The following is a 23,970-nucleotide window of genomic DNA, read 5'->3' on the forward strand; positions in this document are numbered from 1 at the left end:
CACTGAGTTGCTTCCAGCTGTCTGCAATAAAAGCACTTGGGGATGTTTTGCACAATCTTTTACTTGTCTTTTTTTTTTTTTTTTTTTTAATCTGTAATTCAATTTCAAATTAAAATACTTTCTTCAACATACAATTAAGTTATGCTTATCTCAAACTGCAAAAAAGTTTTTTGTTAGCGGGTCCTATAAAATACTGCCTGGGTCAAGAACTGGGGTAAGTTCTTACCTATAGTGTCTTTAACCCTGTGGAGATGCATGTAGTGAGTTATGGAACGAAAAAACATAAGCTCCAGCATCTCAAGTCCTACAGAACTACACAAACCAAGAAGAGATTATTATTTGCCCCTCCCATTTGCTTTTCTCTTGCAGTTGTGACAGTCATGCTTGTATCAAGTGTTACTTGTTGCCTGAGCAACTTATTGGACTAATTTCCTGTACAATACTGAGAAATTAATATGTTTTTGGGCCAAGATCAGCATAACTGGAAGGTCTTACAAAATTGCCTTTCTCAATAAATTTACCAGTTTGGGTTCTTTTAGATACACTGTAGTTGAAGTTGGTGTAAATCCCAGAAAACTGTGGCTATGAAAAAGTAATTCCATTGCCCATGAAAAGCAGAATCAAGACACTTGCATAAATACTTTTTTTCTATGTGTGTGATGTAACAGGCAGCTTTATGCTGACATGCTGATTACTAATGGGACGGTGTATGGTGCATGGACTGTGACATGCTAGATCTAAAGACCTACAATGAAAGTAAAGAGACTAAGATAAAATATATTGAATATATATATTCCTTGTTCAGGAAATTTCTACAATGGTTGACTATATTGTGTTGTCTTTCACAAGAATTTATAGATTTAAAGGATTTGGAAATTGAAATCATGCATCAAAATAGTTTATTATTAACATTCTTCTGTTAATTAGAGAATTTTATGTCATCTGATAAATGGAAACAACTTTCACCTGCCTATTTCTGATACTGCTGCATCTTATCTAAATGCTAAAAAATTCAGGAAACATCACTTTGACAGAACACAACAGCCTGCTGAGGTGCGGTGAAAAGAATTTTTTTTTTAATTGGGATTTTGCACTTGTTAATCACAGTATTTATGATACAGGGCTACTCTTCTATCATCAATCAGCATCTCTTCTGTCTCTACTGACTTGAGTGAATGGATCTCTTGAGAACCTATCTTGAAAGTCTTACTCCATCTGAGAGTTTATTTTACATAATGAACATATTTACAGCAACCCATTTGAAAACCTTTTAGAGTTCTTAGTATATGGCCTGGGATATTAGTTGTGGTGACAGGAAAATAATGCTGTAGTCAAGGGTTGACAAGATGAACAAGTATGATGTTACTTTATTGCCCATTTCTTGCATACTATCACACGCTGCTCAGCAAGGACTGTGGGCCATTCTTTAAGAGTATTTCAGTTTTGAGGGGTATTTTTTTTCCATCTTGAAAGCTAAGCATCAAAATACTCTGTGACTGCCATTTAAAATAGGACCGTCTCTGCTGGCTTCTCTGTGAGATTACAGTACTTGTAGTCTAATTGAGATATTTTTAGAACCAGAAATACCATATCCAGCTGGGAACCAGGTTGATTGCCCATTGTAAGACATCAAAAATCTTTGCAATCCTTAGACATGTCACATGAACAGTTCTGCATTTTGCCAATTCTGGTGTTCACATTAGTTATTTCCTATACTTTTCAATCAAACACATAGACAATTGAGAGAAAAAGAGGGTAACAATTTCTTTGACAAATTGCTTAAAATAAATGGGAGATTTTAAGGTGATAAGAAATTTCAACTGGCAGAGATAGACCACAACCCTGTGGTCAGAGATAAAGTGGTATTGTCAAAAGCATATAGCAAAGCATGAACACATTTGTAAAAGGAAAAGTGTTGTATGACTTTGCACACTGTCAATATATAATGATTATACCCTTACCCCATAGGCTTGTCTTAGCACAGAAGAGCCTGCAGTGTTGGTAAGACAATGCTACTGCTACATTTAGACGGTGGTGCATTTAGGCTAGCAGAAATAATGAGTTATGCAGATGAACCCAAACATGGTTCAATAGAACCTTTAAATTTCCAAAACCCAAGGACACACATTAATTTTCCCCATATAATTCACCATTATATCCACATATATTGAATTTGTTTGAGATATGTTCAATTCCTTTTTGCTAGGATGGCCAGACTGACAGTAGATTTCACTACACATGGCACAGGGGTACTCTGGGCCTGGAACAAGTGTTCTCTGACTATCAGTGCATACACCAGATCAGAGATATTTTGGCATTGTGTGAATTCTTCTTAGTATGTAAATCAAAAATTCCTGTCAGTCCAGCACCAAATATTACTGGCCTTCAGCATCAGGTTCATATTGCTATGTGGTCATATTCAGATGTGGCAAATGACACATTTCTGTGGTGTAATGGCAATTAATAGCAGACACTCAGAAACAGCTCAGGAGTGTCAGATGTGGTCCCAAGTTAGCACTTGCAGGTGAATTTCACAGTGCAGGATTGAAGTGTTTTATCTTGAGACCCCCGGTTTTATAATATGATTGCAGAAAGAAAAAAAAAAAAAGTGCCTGTTATACATTTAAAGTCAAATGATTCACTGCACAGCATATCCACCATCTTCTTTTTAGGACTATATTTCAAGAGGTTTGGCAGTGAAACAGCCTGGCTGTGTGAGAACAGAAACCTCCACTGGTGAACAGGGAGAGTAGCTCTATAAAATCAGCCACAGAATGAAAAGCTGAAAAATGGGGTGGGGGTTGTAGGTGATTTTCAAAATGCTTAAACGTTCTTTAACTTAGTTGTTTGAGGTTTTTTCTATTAAATACATAAATGAGAAATTTATCACCCACACAATCTTGTCTGTTCCAGCGGGGAAAGTGTGTTTTCTCACTTTGTGCAATTCCAATTGTTACAAATGGGAAAAGGCAGTGAAAACGTCTTGACGAATTGCCCCCAGGACCCCCAAAGGACGGCTATTTTGTTTCTGGAAGGAAAAACCGAGCAGCTACTTACTTGAGCTCAAAGGCACAGCGTGGCGGCGTTAAGGCGCTGCCAGCGCCGGGAGAGGGGCACGGTTTGTTCCCCCCGCCGGGAGCAGTGCCAGGGCAGCAGTGCCAGGGCGGCAGTGCCAGGGCGGCCGTGCCAGGGCGGCGGCGGGGGCGGCCGGGGCTGCCTCGGCCCCGCTCCCGCGGCAGGTGGATGCTGCGGGGCTTCCCCGCTCCCGAGCGCGCCGGCCAAGGTAGCTGTCGGTCTGTTTTAAATGGCTGCCTGCTTTTCGGGGCTGCTGACTGCTTCACGGTTTGGCTGTTTGGGATTTTTTTTGGTTTTTTTTTTTTTTTTTTAGCAGCACTGCCGTCTCTCGGGGGCAGCTCACCCACTCTCCACTCCGCTGCTTCTCTAGGTGAGGCTTCATCCCACCGCCTCCCCGCCCGCTCCCGCCTCAGCCCTTCCTCCCCGCGCCCTTCCCGGGGAGCCGCCGCCGCCTCCTCTCCCCGCCTCGCACCCTTCCTGGCTCTCCTGCTCCCCAGCCAGGGTGCGCCTGGTTGTCGGCTGGGGCCGGCTCAGCCGTGCGAGGCGAATCGCGGCTTTCCCGGGGAGCAGGAGGAGGCGGTGGCCGGCGGGGGTAGGGCAGCGCAGGTGCTCCGGAGCGCCTCAGCCCCGCGCCGGGGACCGCGCCGTGCCCGAGAGCGAGCGGCTCTCCAGCCCGCCCCGGTATCTATGCAACACCTTCATCCTTGTCCCCCGCCACCACCCGCCGGTTTTTATTTATTTTTTATTTTTTTCCGCTCCTCCACTCTCCTGCAGCGAGTTAAATATTTCTTTTGTTAATTGACATCCAAAGTGTTCCAAATCCCTTCCCCGCGCCGCCCGGGCCGACCGAGGACGTGTGCACGCCCAGATCCGCTCGGTGAAGCAGCACAGATCCGCGGGGCCGAGCGGGTATGTGCGTGAGGAGGAGGAGGTGGTGGTGGTGGTGTAAAAGGAGCGACGGGCACAAAGCAGATTTGAGAGGAATAATTTAATTCCGGTGTTTGTTGTTTTTCAGGGGTTGGTTTTTTCCCTTTTCTCGCTCTCCTATCTTTTTTTTTTTTTATGCTCAGGATTTAAATGTCACTCAAAGCATCCCCAGACCACCTTTCCGCTCGTCTCCGGTTTCTTCCGAGGCATTAATTGGATCACACGCTGCATTTGAAGACCTTGGCTGTTTTACCCACTAAGGTAAGTGGGCTTATGCACCTACATCAGGTCTAGATGGTCATTGAAAGCCTTTCAGGATGGTGTTTTTCTTCTCCTTGCCCCCCCTCCCTGGCGAGGTTTCGTTCTACCTGAAGAACTCACATCCCTGGGTTAAACATCGGTCGGCATACGGAAAATGCGCCAGGGGGGAGCAGGGTCGCGGGAGCACCGCGCTCGCCCCTGAGGCACCAGCCAGTGACCCGTGGGAGCCGGCGGTCGCAGCCGGCGATGCCCTCAGTTCCCGGTCCCTCTGCTCCTGGAATAGCGCCTGGCATCACAGTAAGGAAAGAAACAGCCTAATCTCCTCTTACAAGAAACTATTCGTCATCATTTTTTTTTTTCCTCCGTGAGAAATATTGTAGGCGCTCATCTCCCTCCTCCCCCACCGCCCGCCCCCATTGCCAGCGCCGACTCCTCTGCCCGCACCTCTCCTCGGCTCAGGCGGTTCTTTCCAGGGACTAAAAAGTTAACCTGCCCCCTCTCTCCCCCCACCTGCCCCCATACGTACGGAGTGCATTCTCCTCTTTAACTATTCTCTCTGTGCCTAATCGAAGTCCGTCCAGCCCCCCCAGTGCTTAAACCAGGTTGCCAAGCCGCTGTACCCTGCAACTCCTAGAACTTCTCTTTTAGCTGCGATTTATGCTCTATAACAACAAAAACGACAACAAAAATATACTGGATCCTCCTGTGGATTACTTTTCCTTTTTTTTTTTTTTTTTTTTTTTTTAATAATGCATTTCCTTCTTCCCCTTTAATTTTTTTTCAAGGAAATTTGCTCCATCTCCAGCAGCAACCACTGCTCCTTTTGATGTTGTGGTACGCCGTGCGCATGCGCTTCCCATTAGAATTACTGCACTGGCCAGAATAAGTTGGATCTCTTCTTCTCTTCACTGAAACCTTAAATCATAACAAAAGCTAAAGGGATGCTGAGAGTCCGGAAAAAGGGTTACTTTGGGATCTGGTCATTCCCTTTAATAATAGCTGCGGTATGTGCACAGAGGTAAGTGATTAAGGTATCTCTTTTCCTTTACTTTGAATTGCAGTGCATGCTGCTGCTGAGAGGAATGTAAAGCTGGGGGGTGAGAAATCAGAAATATTATTATTTCTTTTTTCTTTAGTGTCAATGACCCTAGTAATATGTCACTGGTGAAAGAGACCGTGGATAGACTGCTGAAGGGCTATGATATTCGCCTGAGACCAGATTTTGGAGGTAATTTGACTGCTTTTGCATAAGAGAGGTTGCATATCGGGGCTGGGTGCGTTGTGTGTGGGGGCGGTTTCAAACGTCTTGTGGGTGCTGTTGCTTTGGGAGGTGTGTGTGTTGCCATTTCCTGTAGCTGATCCGAAGTAAGCCCATTGTTTCTCAATTTTCTTAGTACAGGTGGTCTCAATGCGATCACTTAAATTACTTGTATATTCGTAATCGGTCCCTCATTGTGTTGTGTGTGTGTGTGATGATACTTTACCTACCTGTAATTAAATCTTTGTTTAACTGGTTTTGTCGAGATGCAAATCTCTCTTAAGTTCACCCAACGTTTGCTCCTTTCAGCCTAATATGCTTGTGATCACAGTTACTATTTTCGAGTACAAGATGTGCTGTTAACTGGTGCAAAAATGTCATTTAACCCCCTGCGTGCTCCTACTTCGAACTAGTTTGTTTATTTCGGACGTGTTCGCTGTAGGTGGCCCTTTCCCCCCAGACCTTGGTTCCCTCCATCCCTCCCCGGGCTCGGTGATCGCGGTCCCGGGGCTGAGCGTGTGCCTGGGGTGGCGGCCGCGGAGGCCGGCGCAGGGGCGCGGAGCGAGGCGCACCGGTGCCGCCACGTGTGTGCTGTTACATAAAACACCGAACACGGCCTGGGCAGCGGGGGGTCCCGCTGAGGCGGGCTGGGAACACCATGTCCCCCTCCTGAATTTCTGGTTATGTTTAAACGTCGTTTCATGTGTTCGCCCTGCTAATCTGGTAAGAATGAGTTAAGTTCTAAGAGATCACATTGCGGACCATCTTGTCGGTTTGCAGGTCCCCCAGTGGCTGTTGGCATGAACATAGACATTGCCAGTATAGATATGGTCTCGGAAGTCAATATGGTGAGTACTTAGGGTTTGGGGCTGCTTGCTCTAGGGGGTGGCTGTCGCTTCCCCCGCCTCTGCCAAGGCGGAGCGGTGCCCGCGGACGTGCAGACACCCGGCGCGTCCTCGTGCCCCGGGGAGCGGCACGCCGGCTGCTCGGGGGTCGGCGGAGTGCCGGGGGCGGCCTGCCCGGGGCGGGAGCGGCGGGGCCCGGGGCGGGAGCGGGGCCGCTCCAGCCGCAGCTCCGGGGGCGCTCCCGCCCTCGCGCATCCCGCGAGCAACGGCGCCCCCTGCCGGCCCCGCGCTCTCACCGCGCTCGCCCCGTCCAGCGCCGTTCCTGACGCCGTGCTTTTGAGCTTCTTAAAAAAAAAAAATCCAACAAAATCAGTGATTGCCGTTGTCTCTTAGTAATACGCTTTCGATTAAAAACAAAAAAAGGAGGTTTTTATTTCTATGTGTGTTCAAAACTTACCTTTTTTTCCCCCCCTAGTCTAACATTGTTTTGGATGGTGATGAAAGAGTCAATGATTTTAGAAGTTTAATTTTTCCAAGATGTTTGTCTCTCTTACCTAATACTTGGAACTGATTGTTCTCGAATACTGAGCTTGTTCAGAACGTAGTGATTTCACACTTTCTGTGTTTCACTTTCAATCACCTGGGAGACTAATGAAGTGTGGGTAAAATTGGACAAGTCTGATTCATGCCTTAGAAGAAGCTGCTCTTGACTTACTTTTATTATTTGGAAATGTTTGGGGTCAGGTTTTGAAGTTTTTATCTTAATTTACATGTTAATTGGTTAAGGACACGGAATTTGCCCTAACACTCATAGGGGCTTATAAAGAACAACAAAAGACACTGAAATAGAGTAACACAGGATGCAAAAGTGATGCAAAATAAATGTGATTTTGTCAAGTATTTGTGAATAGAAGTTTGTTGTTTGAGGCAAACTTTCCGTTATTCTTGAAGAGGTTTCAAGCAAACATCTTTCTAAATGCAAATGTGATTTTACAGCTATTTCTGTAGCTGTAATCATGCATTTGAAAATAGCACCTGGAAAGTTACCAGTTGTTTTTAATATCATTGTGCTACTAAAATATTTAAATCCTCAATATGATGCTTGGGTTCTCGGAGATGTTGCACTGAATGAATTGACAATCGTTCGTTCTCAAACTGAATGACTTGTCAAAAAACAAGAGTTTTTTCATAATATAAAATAAAGCCCTTGGCCTAATTCGAGGATAACATTACAGGTAATTTTACTGTGAGACAGGGAACTGCTGGTGACAGAGAGCTTGGTGCTGATCTTTATCAAGATACCAGGAAACCTGAATAATTTCATTTTCTGAAACATCACTTCTTGGAATTTTCTAAGTGGCTAAAAGGGGCTTCCAAACTTTGTATCACTCAACTTGTTATCTAGTCTTCTACTTCCAGGAGCGTTAAGTGCAGAGGAAGAAAAGGCCCTGTGTTTTATACCACTTGCTTTTCATTAAGAGAACTGTGGGTAGGAGAAATGGGGACATAGAATTATTTCTTAGACAGCCTAAGCAGTGAGGGAATGATGACGGTTTCTTGTTAGGATTGCAGTCTATAAGGTCAGTGTTACATCCTCCCATTCCTTCAGAACTAGAAGGTTCTTGTGGAAAAAAATTGTATACATCCCGGCAATCTTTTCATTGTTTCTTTAAATGGTTTCTAGACATTTGGTCTCCAATTAAAGGTGATAGCATATCAGATCTGACACTTGCAGCCCAACTGTATAAGGCAGTATTATTTTTAGTATTCTGTAGTCAGTTTATTGTGTTTCTATAATGAAATGCTTGACCTTTCTGAAAAAAGTCTTTTCAGACTATCTGCAGAAGTCAAAGGAGGGACTGTATAGACAATTTTATCCTACTAATTTGCCTAAGGAATTTAAGCTCTGGAATTATTTTACTCTAATAAGCCACCTATTTCTTAAACCCAGGCAATCATGTTACATAATTTTTTTCACTTACAGTTTCAAAAGAGATTCCAAACCAAGATTATAATCTGCTTAATTACAAAATGTACACTTGATTTTACACTAATCTGTATAACATAGTAAGTGCTAATATACCCTGAATATAACCTGAAATGAGGAGAGAGACATACAAGGAAACAACAAAATACTTCATATGCAAGGCCTTGGCTTTTTAGTTTGCCTCTTCACCCGAATTTGGAGTAGAAACCAGGAGGAATACCATGGAATGCTAGCTGATGTAAAGCCTTCTGAGATAACAACAGACACAGAAAGAATCTTTTGGATTTATTATTGGACCTATTTTTTTCTAAGCGTGGCCTTGCCGTGTGTGGCTTTGTTTGTAGTCATGGTAAACACTACTGGCTTTAGATAAAGGCAGATCATTGCCTAGACTCATGTGCTAACATTAATGGGATCAAACTTCCTTGGAAAAAAGGCTAAATAATCATAGTTATTGAGCTTGAGATAATTTTTCTTAATTTTAATGTTAATTTATTTTAAAATTACATTTCTTTCTCAATCTTGATATATAACATCTGCTATATAAACTTGTGCCACCCTGCAGGCAGAATGTTTAAATCACTCCAGTGTTATGAAGTAAATCATGAAGTTTTCACTTTAACACGATAATTTAGATTTGCTCTTATAGAAAGTAAAAGTATGTTAAGGATGGTCAAGAATATTATTGTTGACTTTGAATTCTTAAAGAGGTGGCAAGTACTTGCATCATAAAGAACTCAGAGTGTATTAGGCATTACAGGTGCCTTATAATTATTTCTTTTATGCAACAGAGCTGAAAGTGTAAGCTGTTTACCTTGGGTAGTCAGAAACTTGAACTAGCATTTATCTGAGTTTACAGAAATGGTTTCAAAGTACAGGTACTTGGAAATATAATTTGTTCCATCTCTGGGGAATGCACTGAATGAACATGAGAAAAGTGAGAACTTCAAGTGTAGTTATCAACAAATATAATGACTATTTGTACTAGTTTCTTTGTATTCTGCAAAAAAAAATAAACGACAGGTATTTTATGTGACACAGTAATGATTATGGCTAATCCCACTTGCCACCAGGTCCTGCAATATTGTTGAGTATATCCTTTATTCTAGTTATACCATAGATTTTCTTAGAGTTCTTAGATTTTCTTAGATTTCTCTTATTCAGGTACCAATGGAGAACAAAGATGGAGATGTGTGAAGGCAACTTAAATGGTTTTCCTGGGCTAATGAATTTGATGTTATGTAAGACTAACTGTGTTTCAGTGAGTCTAAATGCAATGTTCATATTTCCACATTTTCCTCTCAGTTAATTTTTGGAATAGACCCCTTGAAAGTGTAGCAATGAAGATTATTCTCCATTCTAACTTTCTCTCTTTTTCTCCTAACTATTCCCTCATAAACTTTGTAAAAATTGGTACAAGTTCATTAAGAAATACAGAAATAAATTTTCTTCCTTAGACACCTCTGAAGATTCTATAAAATGTTGTGCATTTGATCTATCTGGATAAGACATGAGGATTTCTATGGATAATGGTGGTCCTGTGTTAGTTTTCAATGTCTTGGCTTATTCCCTACTAAATAGGTCAACATTTCCTTCCTCTTTTTTTCCCCCCTTGGTATGTGGCTATTCTGGGATTCCAGTACAGAATGTCTTGAAAAGACAGAGAAATATTCTGTAGCTACAGAGTTTGCTCAGGAAATACATGCTTTTTGGGGTAATGGATTGTGTATGTGTCCTGGGGTGACTGTATGGTCTGGTAGCACTATCATCTGATTTTGTTGTCTAGATATAATTAAATACAGCTATGCACACTGTGGGTCATAGGGTCTGCAGAGAGGAATCTGAACTGTTTATTTCATTCCAAGCATTTCCTTGCTTAGTGTGCAGGTTTTGGCACATGGAGTCAGTAGTGTGTGTGGAGTTAAAGACAATGGATTGGTCTGTCTTAGTGGGAGCCATTACCGTTGATTGAGAGCATAATCCTTCCATCAAGTGGGAGTTGGAGAAACAAAGGAGCTGTTACCATCTATCAGGGAAAGGTTTATTTCTTAGTGTGTGCCAAATTTTACATAGCAGAGCCTAATAGCTTCCAAGCTCTAAAAAGCAAAGAGCTTTCTTTTTTTTTTTTAATATTATATTTCACTTCTGTATTTGACTTATGCCAAAGTTGCATAAAACAATAAATATAATACTCATAGATCAGGATATTCTCAGAAATGTGCAGGCATAGCTGTAATTTGCTGGCAATTTGCTCTGATTTTGAGTTGCTCCTGATAATGGAAGCCCACTACTGGTTTACTTAAAATCAATTTTCTTGAGGTATTTTCAGTAGGGGACATTAACAAAGCTCAAGGTTTAGATTATGAAATAGGTTTAGATAATGAAAACAACAGGAGCTGTGTTGCTGCCTCTCAAGCAGCAGCAATTATCTTTATGTGTGTAAGGGGAAGAGATGGCTTGTGGTATATAAAGAAACGGGGATTAAGTGGCAAAGAAACCCAAAAACCTCATGGAAAATTCCTGATAAAGAAAAATGAAAACAGGAAAAATTGTCCTATATACAATAGAAAGAGGTGAGGAAAATGGTCATGAAAATGGTTTCTGTGAGCAATATCATCTTTTGTTAATACTTTCTAGTTGTTCCTGTTGCTGCACATATTCTGTAGAGAGAAAAAGGAGAGAATAGGGCTGAAAACACATTGAGAATAAAATATTGGAATATTGAGAAGGTGCTGCTTCACTAAATACTTCTGTTGCCAGAGACAGTTGGCTTTATTAGTTTCTCTGTGTCATAAGTGCATATATTTCTTCACATAAAACTGCATTTCCCAGTACACAGTTTGAATTTGGCTCTTGTCAAATTATTTACTGACTCATACTGAAATATGTCTATAGAGATTTCTGTGAATGTAGAGCAGGTGATGTATATCTTAGAAGTGAGAACTTCTTTTTACTGAAAACTTTGTTTCACCTTTTCCTTCAGTTACTGCCTGGAATAACATCACATTTTTGTGACATTTTTGAACTGAACTAAATTACATTAGTAATGTAATGGTTTTCCATTTTTTGTTACTACAGGTCTCTTAATATCCTTTCTTAATTTAAAGATATGTGAGAATAAGTACGAGCTCCTATGTCCAAATAAAATATTTATTCTTGAGGACCAAAATGAGTCTTCCTATTGATACTCCATATGTGGATTGAAGTTTTCATGCTGCTTTTGCTAGAATATATGTAGCCACAGCATGAAAATATTCATCTAGAACATATATGCAGGAATATAGCGCGTTTGTAACTACTTTTATAAGATAGTTCTCAAGTAATAAATTATTATGTTTATTTATATGTATTATGTCTATCTATGTTATACATCTCTAGACGCATGATGTAATTCTCAATTTCTTTAAGGTTAATATAAATGGTTTGTTAATTGGATTGCACTTTCAGTGTGCTACAGTATTGCAAGACTTAAAAAAAATCTTATTAGATTGTAGAAAAATCTTATTTGATTGGTGGTGGTGATTTTTCAGTGATTACTCCCTTCTGCAGACCAGGGGATGGTTGTTAGTAATTTAAAGAGATTGCCTTGGAGGTAATTTGTACTGCTGAATTAATAATTATTGTCTTCTGGCTTGTTTTTGTTTTTTCCTTTAAGAAAACCGTGATCTATAAATATTCAAGTGCTTTGGCTCTTGCCACAAAAAAATAGGATAAATTTATCTTTAATATATTTTATGGGCAGTGCCTTGGTGCTAATGTGTGGGAATGAACATGAAGTGCACTTGTTGGCTCCTACTATAGCCTGCTTTATTTCATAACTTCTCTATTGGAAATCACATAAAATCTTTATAGATGAGCCGTGTAATAGAATAAAAGATTTTGTTGTACTCTACAAACTTGTTACAAGTTTAAGCTGTTCCAATGGTTGTATATGTGCTCCTTAGTGACTCCAAAGTCTGTCTGTACATCATGACTAAATCCTTATTATTCCTCCCTCCCTCTTTCATCCTCATACCTCATGCAACCCTCTGCAAGGTTTATAATAGCACCTTTAGTATTCAATCATGTTGAAGTACAGTTTTGTATAGTAATAATTTTTTTTTTTCCGAAAGTAATCCAGATTCCTAGTAGACTTCTAGTGGGTAAAGCTGTAGTTCTTTGCTAGTGCTTGTAAGAATTAAGTAAGCAAGGTTCAGTCCCCTCATTTCAAAGGATGGTGCTCATCCACAAGGTAATTCTTTTAAGTCACCTTTTAAGACATGGAAGATGGCATCTTGTTTGTCTTTAGAGATGATAGCTTCAGAAGCAGTCAAATGTCTGGAGTTATTAAAACTGAAAAATTTGCTGCTATGAGTGGAGGCAATCTGTCTGTACTCATGTGTAATTACATATGAATTGTAGGCATTGACAAATGTTATCAATTGTGGGTTTGCAAAAAGAAAACCAGGAGAGAATCAGCCTTTGTAATCGATTGTAATTACTCTAACTATTCTTCTAAAGGGATTCCCACCCTGCTCCCATTTCTTGACAGAGATGCTGCTTACAGTGGATGGAAAACAGCCAGGACAGCACAAGCCCTGGAGGAATAGTGACACAGGGGCAAATTTACAGTTTCAGTCTTGCCTGTCTGAAGGCCAGTGAAGTAGCAGTGCTCTCACTTCACAGCTTTTCCCTACAAAAATCTTTTCATCCAAATTTTCTGGTTAGGTATTTTCAAATTATTTGGACAATGTAAAGATCCTTGCAAGACTTGGAATCCCACCAACTGCGTATGACATTTTGGTATGAGGTTTTCAAATAAGAGTGCAATTAATTCCCAATGAAAACTAGAAGTTCTGTTCCAAATAAGAAGATATTTAATATTCAGGAAATTGACATGTATGCAAGTGAATACAGAATATATAGATCATATTAAATGTAGTTTTTCACAGGCTAGATAAAGCATCGAGAGTGTGAACTCTTCCCCTGTCCCCAGACTTAAAAGAGCAAGGGGACTTGCTATTTGTGTCTTGAGCTTCTTTTTGCATATCTCCATCAAAGCTAAGGCCTATTCATTTTTATTCTGTAAACACTGACAGAGTGATCAATTTGTTAGTTTTCAATAATAAGAATTTAACTGTGTGGGGAGAAAAGCAACCGTTCTGAGAGATGCATTTTGCAATTCAAGTGTTTGCTGTTATAGTAAATACGTCATTTCTGAGTATTTCCACTGATTTTTCCTATATATAAACCACTGATTCTTTGTGATTGTGCTGAAATATAGACACAGCTTTATACATTTTGAACAAGTAGAAGAAATTTGCAGAAAGCTTGGCCATGGACAGGAGCAGTATATTACCCTAATGAAAGTATTATTCAAAAAATTCAGCTATTTGAAGTGGGAAGTCCTTGTTCCAGTGTCTGCTCTCAGGACTGTTTTTCTTTCTTTTCTCCTTTAATGAACAAGCATTTCTATTAATGAAACAACTCTGCAGCCATGGATTAAACCCCAGAGTTTTCTTTCACAATTGGATGTTCTTATTGGGTGTTTTGAATGTCTCTTTTTTATGGCCATGTGTTTTACATTCCTTACTGCAGAGCAGCCTGGCTGTAGGGAACCTCTGCTCTAGATGGATTGTTAGCCCTTTAATCAGCCTGAAATCTTCCTAAAACTTATTTGACTCTTCAATCTATTTTACTGTCCAATTTCTCTTTTTCGCTGATGTTTTGCAATGAGAGATACTTGTAGGAAGTACGCACGTAATAGAATTAACATTGTAATGTATGTATCTTGTGGCAAATGCTACCTTAGGTTGCTCAAAATAAAATGCTCAACAACCACAATAAATAGGAAAATGAGGTAGTATTACTCTCTTTTTTTAATTTTGAAAGAAGCCTTTTCAAAGGTATGGGAACATTTACTGAATAATAAATGCATAGCTGAGACCTTTAATATCGAGTTTCAGCTAAAAATATATTATTATAGCTGACATATAAATCCTCAAAAAATAGATTTGTAATGGAAGTGCCAGGGGACCCTTAACTATAATCATTCCTGTTAGTGTAAATGCCTGGAAATGAATACAGTTTTCATTAGTCTACTATTATGTGACACAAGTGACCAGTTACAGAGAAATCTGTAATAATTCTAGTTAACCATCTGCATTCAAACATGCTGTTAAAAGTACCCACCTCTGTGCATAGGCTTTGCAAAATGCTTTTGTGAGCTCAGGTCCCATATGAGCCTTGTTTTGAAGTCTTAAAATGTGTAAATGTGATGCTGATTTTTCCATGGAGGCTATTTCTGCATGGGTTTAACACAAGATTTGTGGGCTTGAGGACTTGAAATGCAATAGAAGATGATTCTTATAATGTCTCAGCCACTGTCAATGGGACTGGGTAATAGTCTCAAAAATTGTTGTACCAACAAGTGCTCCTTTGAAGGGAGTAGATGTTACTGGTGGTTTTAATTGGCTGGAAAGTCATAAAACCTTGATGGCAGTTTTGATTTAAGGATATTTAAAACCCCGACAGTCCAATCATAGGAAGATTAGACTTTTTTTATTCTTGGTTTTGAGTTTCTGCTGTAACTGTGGCAGCATTGGGAGGTTCATGTGGCTCCTACCAGGGCCAAATTTTGCCTCTTGTTAAATGGGAGACATCACTTGACATCAAAATTTTTCTGACATCATTTTTTTTTACTTTCAGTTAAATGAATAAAAATGAACTTTTTAAAATCATAGAATCATCTTGGGTAAGCTAGATGGTAGTGCGAAGTCTAAAGTGTAAAATTAAATTTTGATTAATTTTTAAATTGAATTGCTTTTTTGAGAACACAAAGGTTTATGAACTTTTGATATAGCATATGGAGTTTGGGATAGATACCTATGTCCCAGTAATATGCTGGCTGGATAACAGTTTTGTTTTTTCATTGAAGGCAGCAATTATTTAGTAGAGATTGAGAATACGAGGTTTCAATCAAAATTGCTGCTTTTGGATATGTAAAGGGCTTGTTTTTATCAATGTCCCAATTGTTTTATCAAGGAATTATTTTGTACTTTATGTAACTTAAATTACCTCTTGAGTTAAACTTTTTCAAGCAAAGAATGTGTATGCATGTTTTCTTGTTGAATAATTCAATAAGCTGAAATACAGTCATTGAGTTCTTTGTATCACACTTTAACTAGAGTTCACACCTTTCCTGGTCATAGCTGATCTCTTCCTTCACTGCTTGATCTTGTTCTTCATGTTGGTTGTTCATTAATTTTTGCCAATTTGGCCTAGTTCTGCAGTGCCTGTGTCTGCTTCTTCCCCTTGCATGTGTGTAAGAGATCCCAGCCATTCACATACCTGGGTCTCTTATTTCATTTTGGCTGATGGAGTAAAATGGTTGAGCATCAGTGTGAGCATGTTTACAAACAAAACCAGTGAAGCTGTAGTGTGTAAGATTAAGGCTGATGATTAGACACTATCTGGCACTGCCCTTAGATCATGACTCTGACTGCAGCAATAATGACAACCTAAGTGCCATCCAAGGGAGAAACGGGAGTTCTGGATGTTCTGTCCTCACATCCTCATTTGTTGAGGACACACACCCATTAGACATAAACATATTTTTGATGTTAGGCTTGTAAGTGTTTTGCTGAACTGTGTCCTTTTGGTTGTCCTGACTCAGTGTGAGTGTCGATATGGGGGGAGTTTTCCATTGTCACCAATGGCAATGTCATAAACAGGATTATGTCTGAAGTTTTAAGTAGCAGATTAGACAACCATCGAGACAGAAAATCTGTTTTCCAACAAATATTCCAAGTGATAAAGAACCTTAGGAGAAAAAGATAAAATGTGATATATAGGCAGAGTTGTTTCTATGCAGAATACTTTTTCCGAATTTCCCTGGAGGCATCCGCTGCTCTCTGTACATCCAAGAAGTTCGTTGTGCTTCTGATCAGCTTCCCACACATTCTCACCCACGCGACTTTGCTGTCATCTTAATGTCATTTTTAAATACTAACAAAAGCATTTTGTTTATAATGCAGAAATAAAAATCTTGGGAGGGGAAAGAATACCTTTTGTATGTTATTTTAGCAGATCAAAGCTGACTCATGAGTAGCAAATATGAAGTAATTAATGTATTTAAAATTCAAAATTCCTGAGTTGCAAATTTAAGTGCTTTCATTATAGTCATCAGATTCCATAGACTTTTAAAAATATGATTAGTGTTCTTTTTAGAAAGTTTACCATGCTGCAGAGTATTACATTTATGATATAGAACAGAATAGCAATTTGTAAAGCTATGTATATTTGGTGTTTTAAATAATCAACTGTGCTGAAATAAACAGTGTCCAGGTATACTGAGGGTCAAGTGGGAAGATGGAAAAACAATCTTTCTGTGGAAGAAAAATGCATCTTTCATTTAATCTGCTTGACATGGGAAGTTTTAACCATTGTTATTTACTGCTTTGTGATGGCCTGAACTTCCTTAAAAAATACAGACATGTCACTGCCACCATTCCAGGAAAGCCCTTATGCAAGTTTTCATTTGCACCAAAACAAAAAAAGTTTTAAAATTAGTCAATTTACACCATGTAGAACCTTGGAACTGCAAGGTGAAAAATTAGTTCTTGAGAGGTCAGTAAAACTTTCCCAGTTGCTTCTGGGAAAAAGGGGAAGGAGTTGATTTGGGAGTAAAAGATTCGTCTTGCTGGCCCAATGTCACAAATGTCTTAAAAACCAGAAAAATAATTCCATTGCACATGGATTCGCTGGTAATATATGAATAGCAGTAGAAGAAAAATTATTTTTATAACTATAGCACATATTTTCAGTAAAAGAATTGCTTATTTTAAGATTTAATTCAATTTTTGTAAAAGTTGACTTCAGCTTTTAACTTTTCTCAATAGTAGTGTGGGCTTCCTCTTGTATCAATAAGATCTTTGAAACTATGGGTTATTAAATACTGCAGTTTCTTTTTATTTTGCAGTAGCAGCCACCAAGCTGTGGTAATGACCCCCCTTGTAAAAATTATGAAGATCTTTTGCTTGAAGGAGATAAATTGCAATTTTTGTCTCAAGTGGGAACCAGTAATTCAGCTCCCATGCTATGTGAAAGATTCCCCAAAATATTAACTTTTAAGCATGTCTAAAAGCTTCTACAAAAAGCAAGGGCTGTCACTAAATGCAGTATTTTATGATAAACATTTTTCTGAAGCTCACTGCTGAGAAAAATGTTTTTAGAACTAGTGGTAGTGTAGTGCAGATTTGCAAACTTTCCACTGTGGAAACATCTCCCTCTAAAGAGGCAAAGTTTTATCTCACCTGTTTTTGTTCTGTTTTTTTTGTTTGTCCCCCCCACCCCCCCGTCATATATAAAGAGCAAACAAATCAAAACAACTAGTTCAGGGAAAAAAAACCCAAACAACACTTAATTTTCAGTAACCTTGGAACACAGATAAGTCTACATTTTGCAATAGTAAAATGGCTGGAGTTGTATATTTTTATAGGCAGAATTTTGCTGGAGTGTGTTAGATTTTTTTTTTTCCTCCGTCTCTGCTTGTTTAGCTGTACTCCTGATTATTAAGAGAAGTTGAGTCTTAGATGAACTGTCATAAAAAGCAATGGCGTGATAGAGAAATAAGGTTTTAATTCCTCCTGTCTGAAGACCTCAAAGTCATTTTCTATCAATTTGAGCATATGTTAAACATTGGAGCTCTTTCTTGAGTTAGACCAATGTTATAGTAATTTGTTGTTTCCCAGTTTCAAATGCAGCCATTTCAAATCTCTTGTACTAAATTGCTGGTTGACCTTCTAAAGCTGCCTAAGGTGGGAGAGGACAGTGAGTTTTTGTTTACTTTCAATTTATCCTTACAACTACTAAATGAAGGAATGGGAGAGAGAATGAAGCTATTTGATTACTTTAATTGTGAATAGCCATTAGCTGTAATGTCTTTTAGCTTTTATCAGTATGATGAAAATCATTGCTTATCATTGTCTTAATACAGGATGAAAACTTTAAAAATCTTAGTGAAAAACCATGTAGGTTTCAGAAAGACCTCTCCATCCTTCTGAACTCAATCCTAGTTCACAGAATTAGCTTTTTTACTAGACTTTTAGCAATATGACTGTTACCCATCCAATAGTTTTAAGTTACGCGAGAGCAGATTTTTCTCTGACGTGAAACTTCACTATTTTATGTGCTTGGGCTTCCAAAATACTACTTGCTATGGAACAATGTCGCTGTTCTCCCTATTACCTCTGTGTACCGCTGACACAGGATTATGCACAAATGGCTACGTTGTGAGCAAGGCTTCAATTTCACAGTTGCAAATTTTAAAATGTGGTTTGTTAGTGACCTTAGAAAATTTTCCCATCCTTCCGCCCCTTTTTCTGCTAAAATTATTGATTGCTAATTCACAGCTGGAATTTACATAGATCTTATTCATGAAGGTAAGAACAGTTGCCACTTTGCTTCTGTCTCAAATGAAGTCTTCACCAACAGTAAAGAATTGCTGTGTTGGGCTATTTGCCCTCATGCTTTCTAAATATAATTCAACAGCAGTCTGGTTTCTGGAGCCATCTGCATTAATTCATCTAGAGAAAATAAAATATCATATTAGTCACTTATTTTTAAGTGAGCAAAACTTGGCAAAAACGAAAATAATTTCATAAGGAAATACCCTTTTAAGCAAAGACAGGATTATTAATGAGCTACAGCAAAGAGGCTTTGTAATACTAGTGATTGTGCTTGTCTCCTGTTTATAGCACCCAGCTGTGGAAGCAGTTTCAAAATATTTTTTTTCTAATACTGTGGGAATACAGCTGGAGAGCAGAACTGCTAGTACTGCTCAGCTGGTCACTACCCATGTGGATCTGTTAGCCATAGTAGGCTGCAAGCCTTGGCAGAAACAAGCGGGATTGTGGAGAAGGAGTGCAAAAGATAAGAAGGTGCTTGGTACAGAGTGCTTAGCCTGCAGTTTCTAGGGGATTTACGGGAAATATTTTATCTACCTGGCTAGCTTAGATGAGGCCTAGATTGAGCAATGTTATCTAGTTACATGTAAGCAGTATACCTTAGTTACACGAATATTATTGGTGGGCTATTTTTAGTAACAATAGAAAAAGTATATAAACTTTCTTTGTGGATCAATAAACGGCTTCATGGCTCCTTGCAAATCACGAAGACCCCATCCCTTCTTTTACACCACCGTCATAATACCTAATTTTGGGAGAGCAGTAATTATTCACCTTTCTTAGAGATTTTCACTTCCCTTTTTTTCAGGCTAAATCATGGTCTAGTAGGAAAAGGGTAATGATTTCTCTGAAGGAGAACCAGAGTAGCAGATGGGAGAAGGTTTTAAGTGAACAGGTGGAACTCAGCTAAGCCAATTGCTCCAGCATATCAGCAGTATCAGTTTTCCAAAATCACTGTTTTGATAAAAATAGTCCTTTAACTGGACACAGGCAAAATAAAATAACTAGTATTTCTGCTTTTAATCATAATCAAACTTTTCTCATTGTTCAGATTCGCGAAGGTATTCATGTGAGGGTAGTCATTTAAAAGTAGTATTCTTTTAGTTACTATCGCTCCAATTCTGTAGGTTCCTATTTCGTATTCCTCTCTTCTTCTGAGAAAGGTTATGCTGTCATTACATTGCAAACCAAAACTGTGGGCGGCAGTTCTCCTAGGAATTCATCTGCGTGACAGTGACACACAAAATCCTCAGGATTATCTCTTTGACTGGTGTTCTATTACTGTTACTGTGCAGTTCTTTATTTATGTGTGAGTTTTTTTCTGATTTTTGGGTCCATCTTACCTATATTCTTTCTTTTCTGAATTAAGGTGTGGCAATAGTAGAAGGTAATTAATGGTTAAGAATTAGGAGAAAGTTTTCGTTTTCTTACTTTTGGTGGTTTTTAAAAATTTGTGTACGGTTTTGGTTCTGTTTATTGTTGTTTGTTTTGTTTTGTTTGTTTGTTACTTTGTTGGTGGTTTTTGTTTTGTTTTTTTAACCCGACTATTTTTCTAGAGGTACTTTTAGCATTTGTAATAATGGGAAATCTTTCCTCATGATGCTACAGTAGAGGAGGTTTTACTTATGAAATACCTTCTTCTTTAGGCATTTGTTGTCAGCAGCTTTCTCTGGGAACTATTCATTTTGGCTGCATATGCCCCTTTTTTTGATTAAAACTTATTTTCATTCAGATATCAATTTGAGAGCTGTAACAGTCTTCAGATAGAATATAAGACCTTTAGCTTTATGTGTGTTTATCCATAAACTTCGACTTGGTTATTTTAAAAGATTTTAAATAGGTTCTGCAGTGGCTGCATTTAAAAAGTCGTCACTTACTAGTGACATCTATACAGTAGTAATTGAGCTAGAACATTTGTATGTTTGGAAGCAACCACTCTAAAATATCATTGAATGCCAGCTCCAGATAAATACTGCCTTTTCAATTTATGACCCTTCTAATGCACTCTTCTATCTTTTTCACGTAGATAAAGTTTCTTTTCATTTTTATCAACTGCATACTGTTCATGCTATCCCTTTTCCTCTTGCATCTTCATAAATGCTCCTTTAGTAGAATGTCAGTGTGTGCCTAGAGAAGGAAATATGGCTGGAATACAGCATGCAATTCTCTGGGTTGATAAAATCATCTGAGGGCAATTTTAGTGCCTCATCTATTGGATCATCTGGAGACTGTTCAAGGGTTCCTTCCAGTTCTGTTAAAAAAAATATATAAATCTTTGGGTTACAGGAGCTGAACCCCAGTTTCCTTTAGCCATGTTTCTGCTTTCGAACCTTGAGATTGAAAGGCAAATTAAATGAGTGGACTAGTTAACATTAAATGGCTGATGATGAACTTTTGTCCTGGTGCTTGGCTGTCTGTAGCACAGAGGGAATTACTCATCCAAGGCATGTTTTGTTAACTAAAAAGCAGTGACAGTAGCACTTTGGTTAGAGGTTGCTCTGAATGTTCCATAGTCTGTATTCACAGAGGGGATGACTATGTACTAAATACTATCGACAGATAATTGTTTGTTAACAGTTCCCCCAGGTACTGTTAGTCCCTTTTTTTTAAACAGCTGATCTCAAATTTTTCTCTAACATTTTCCAAGCCTATTGCTGAATGAAAACAGTGCAAGAAGAAAAAAAAAAAAAAAAAGAGGATAAGAGCATTAGGAAAGAATGTGAAAAACACTTCTGTATTACAGTGACTATCCAGTGCTTTGAGAATTTTAATGGAGTTCCCATTCATACTGCCTGTAAGAAAGCAAATCCAGCAGCAGGGAATGTGAAACATCTGGAGTGCAAGCCAAGTATCTAGGTCAGCAAATTATAGTTAAGTTATTGCTTTTAAATGGTACAAGTAAAGGATAGTCAGTGGTTGAGCCTTAGTTCTGCAGGATTATCTTAAAGTTGTGGTTTTTAGTTGTTGTTCAGTCATTTAATTTATCTTTCAAGTTACTGGTAGAACATAATTTTTTCAGCTTCAGTAGCTTTCCACATGCTATTATTTTATGGCCAAGGTAACTTTATTGATCTTGTTAGTAATGTGGATCAGAAAGTGTGATTGCAACAGACTTTTTCACAGGGAAGAAACACATCTTGAGAGACACTTGTAATAAAGAATAATGTGCCTTTGTGCTGTTTCTCCTAATAGGAGAGCTTTTATACTTTCATAAAACTCTGAATATAAGATGTTAAAGTCCTGTGACATGAGACTTTTTCTTCACTGCAGCCTGGCATTATTCTTATGCTGGCAAAGAGCAAGTCAGAGTGGCCTTAATGACATGTTATGTATCTGGGAGGACTTTATTATATGTGTAAATGTATTAGGTTGTATGCAAAATGGTGATGTATGCAAAATGGTGATGTGAATGGGGAATTCAGTTGAGTAATAATGGACATGTAAAAGTAGTTTGACCACTATGTCAGTCTTTTGCTATCAATATTCTATAATGCCATGTTATTTTTAGCAGTTTGTCCAGAGTTAACATCCTTTTAAAATTTGAAATTAACATGTATAAAATGAATGTAGTTGCCTGCAGCAGAATCTTAGCTGTTCTTCTTTAAGTATATTGAAAAGTGCATTGCTCTTATCTCAGTCTTATCCTCCAAATAGAAAATACAGATGCACTTTTAAAATAATTCCAGTTTGGGTTTGAGAGCACTTGAATCATATACACATACACTTTAGCGTCATTACATTCTGATGGAGAAAGAGTACAGGAATTACAGGAATACAGATACGAAAATTTTAAATACAAAATTTAACTTAGAACTGTGTACTGTAGCTGTCCTTACATTAGGGAGTACCTTATTTTATGTAGAATTTTATTTACGACTAGGCATTTTCAGAAATAAGCATCTAATTCTGTTTTCAAGGTACAACATATATACCTTATTCCTGCCAAACACATTTATAATCCATAGCATTTTCGCTGAGCTGAGAAATGTGTTTCTTTGAATATTTTCAGCCCCAGCTGACTATCTCTGTTAACTGCAATGTAAAAAAGCTGGCATAGCTTTGTATTTTTGTGTAAGCATGCATTGTACTCTGTAGAAAACAATGCAGGAAATAAATCAGCAGTGGGGCTGTGCTCTGCTTACCTAAAACACAGTTCATTCTTTATGCATTCTTAAATTATTAGAAAGAAGCCTCTTGAAAATTTTTTTAATAGTTTTTGTAACAGAAAATAAAGAAAGTGAAACAAAAAGAGAGAATGCATAAAACAAGCTAAAATTAGTAACCAGCTAATGGCCTGCTTGTTCAGGGTAATGTGCTGCTGGCAAGTGATGTGCTGGCAGACTGTAGCCAATTTCCATTAGAAGTCCACACAAGGTTGAAACAATCTGCGACTTCCTCATGAGGGATAGCACAGGTGACCAGTGATAGGACCTGAGGGGATGGCCTGAAACTGTGTCGAGGGGGTAGGGGTATACCGTGGATATCAGGAAAAGATTCTTCACCCAGAGGGTGGTTGGACACTGAAGGAGCCCCCCAGGGAGGAGGTCACAGCACCAACCTGACAGATCTCAAGGAGTGTTTGGACAACAGTGTGACTCTTGGGATGTCCCGTGCAGGGTCAGGAGCCAGATTTTGGTGATCCTTGTGGGTCCCTTCCAAACCAGAATATCCTGTTATTCTGTGAAGGAATTTAGCTTATGTATTGTGAAAACTTGAGTATAGCATATATAACAATCTCCAGAAAAGTTCTTGCACTCCAAACCTCTTCTGGCACTTTATAGTTGTCACATAATTCCAGATCTATACTTCTGACAAAATTGTCACTTTTACTGAGAAAAAATTTGGTTTTTTCAATCTGTGCTTTAAGCTCTTGAGACACTAATTTTAGAAAAAAAAATAGGATTTTAGCTAAAAGATAAATTCACTAGAATAAATTAAAGCAGATAGATAGACAGGCCTTGCTGGAAATAATGAGTTAGTAGTCAGTTAAAAGAAACCGGCTTGAGATAGTGATCTCAAATTTAAATTACTAATTGCTTGTCATCTCTATGTTTGCTCAGCTGGGTTTGCAATGAGAAACTGATAAATAGATCTAAAGAAACACAAACAATTGTAAATCTTTTACATCTCAAAACCAATTCAAAAGTCATAAAGGCAGTAAATTGGAGATCT

The 23,970-nt window shown here is 38.7% G+C and overlaps 2 protein-coding genes across 2 annotated transcripts in view; one reads left to right on the top strand and one right to left on the bottom strand.

The window, feature by feature from the left end:
- Positions 1-3,124, bottom strand: part of GABRA6 (gamma-aminobutyric acid type A receptor subunit alpha6) — a 69,592-nt gene extending 66,468 nt beyond the window's left edge. The window contains exon 1 of the mRNA XM_033073083.1: positions 3,058-3,124. The gene's annotated coding sequence lies outside the window, so the exon portion shown is untranslated. The remainder of the gene's footprint in view (positions 1-3,057) is intronic.
- Positions 3,125-3,791: 667 nt separating this feature from the next.
- The window catches only part of LOC117003627 (gamma-aminobutyric acid receptor subunit beta-2-like), a 149,245-nt gene continuing 129,066 nt past the window's right edge, over positions 3,792-23,970 (top strand). Inside the window, 5 exon segments of the mRNA XM_033073648.1 lie at positions 3,792-3,984; positions 4,146-4,263; positions 5,049-5,281; positions 5,400-5,491; positions 6,302-6,369. Of these exon segments, the coding sequence (XP_032929539.1) occupies positions 5,205-5,281; positions 5,400-5,491; positions 6,302-6,369 (237 nt within the window). The 5' untranslated portion in view covers positions 3,792-3,984; positions 4,146-4,263; positions 5,049-5,204.

This window comes from Catharus ustulatus, chromosome 15, assembly GCF_009819885.2.
Source record: "Catharus ustulatus isolate bCatUst1 chromosome 15, bCatUst1.pri.v2, whole genome shotgun sequence".
Taxonomy (NCBI): Eukaryota; Metazoa; Chordata; class Aves; order Passeriformes; family Turdidae; genus Catharus; species Catharus ustulatus.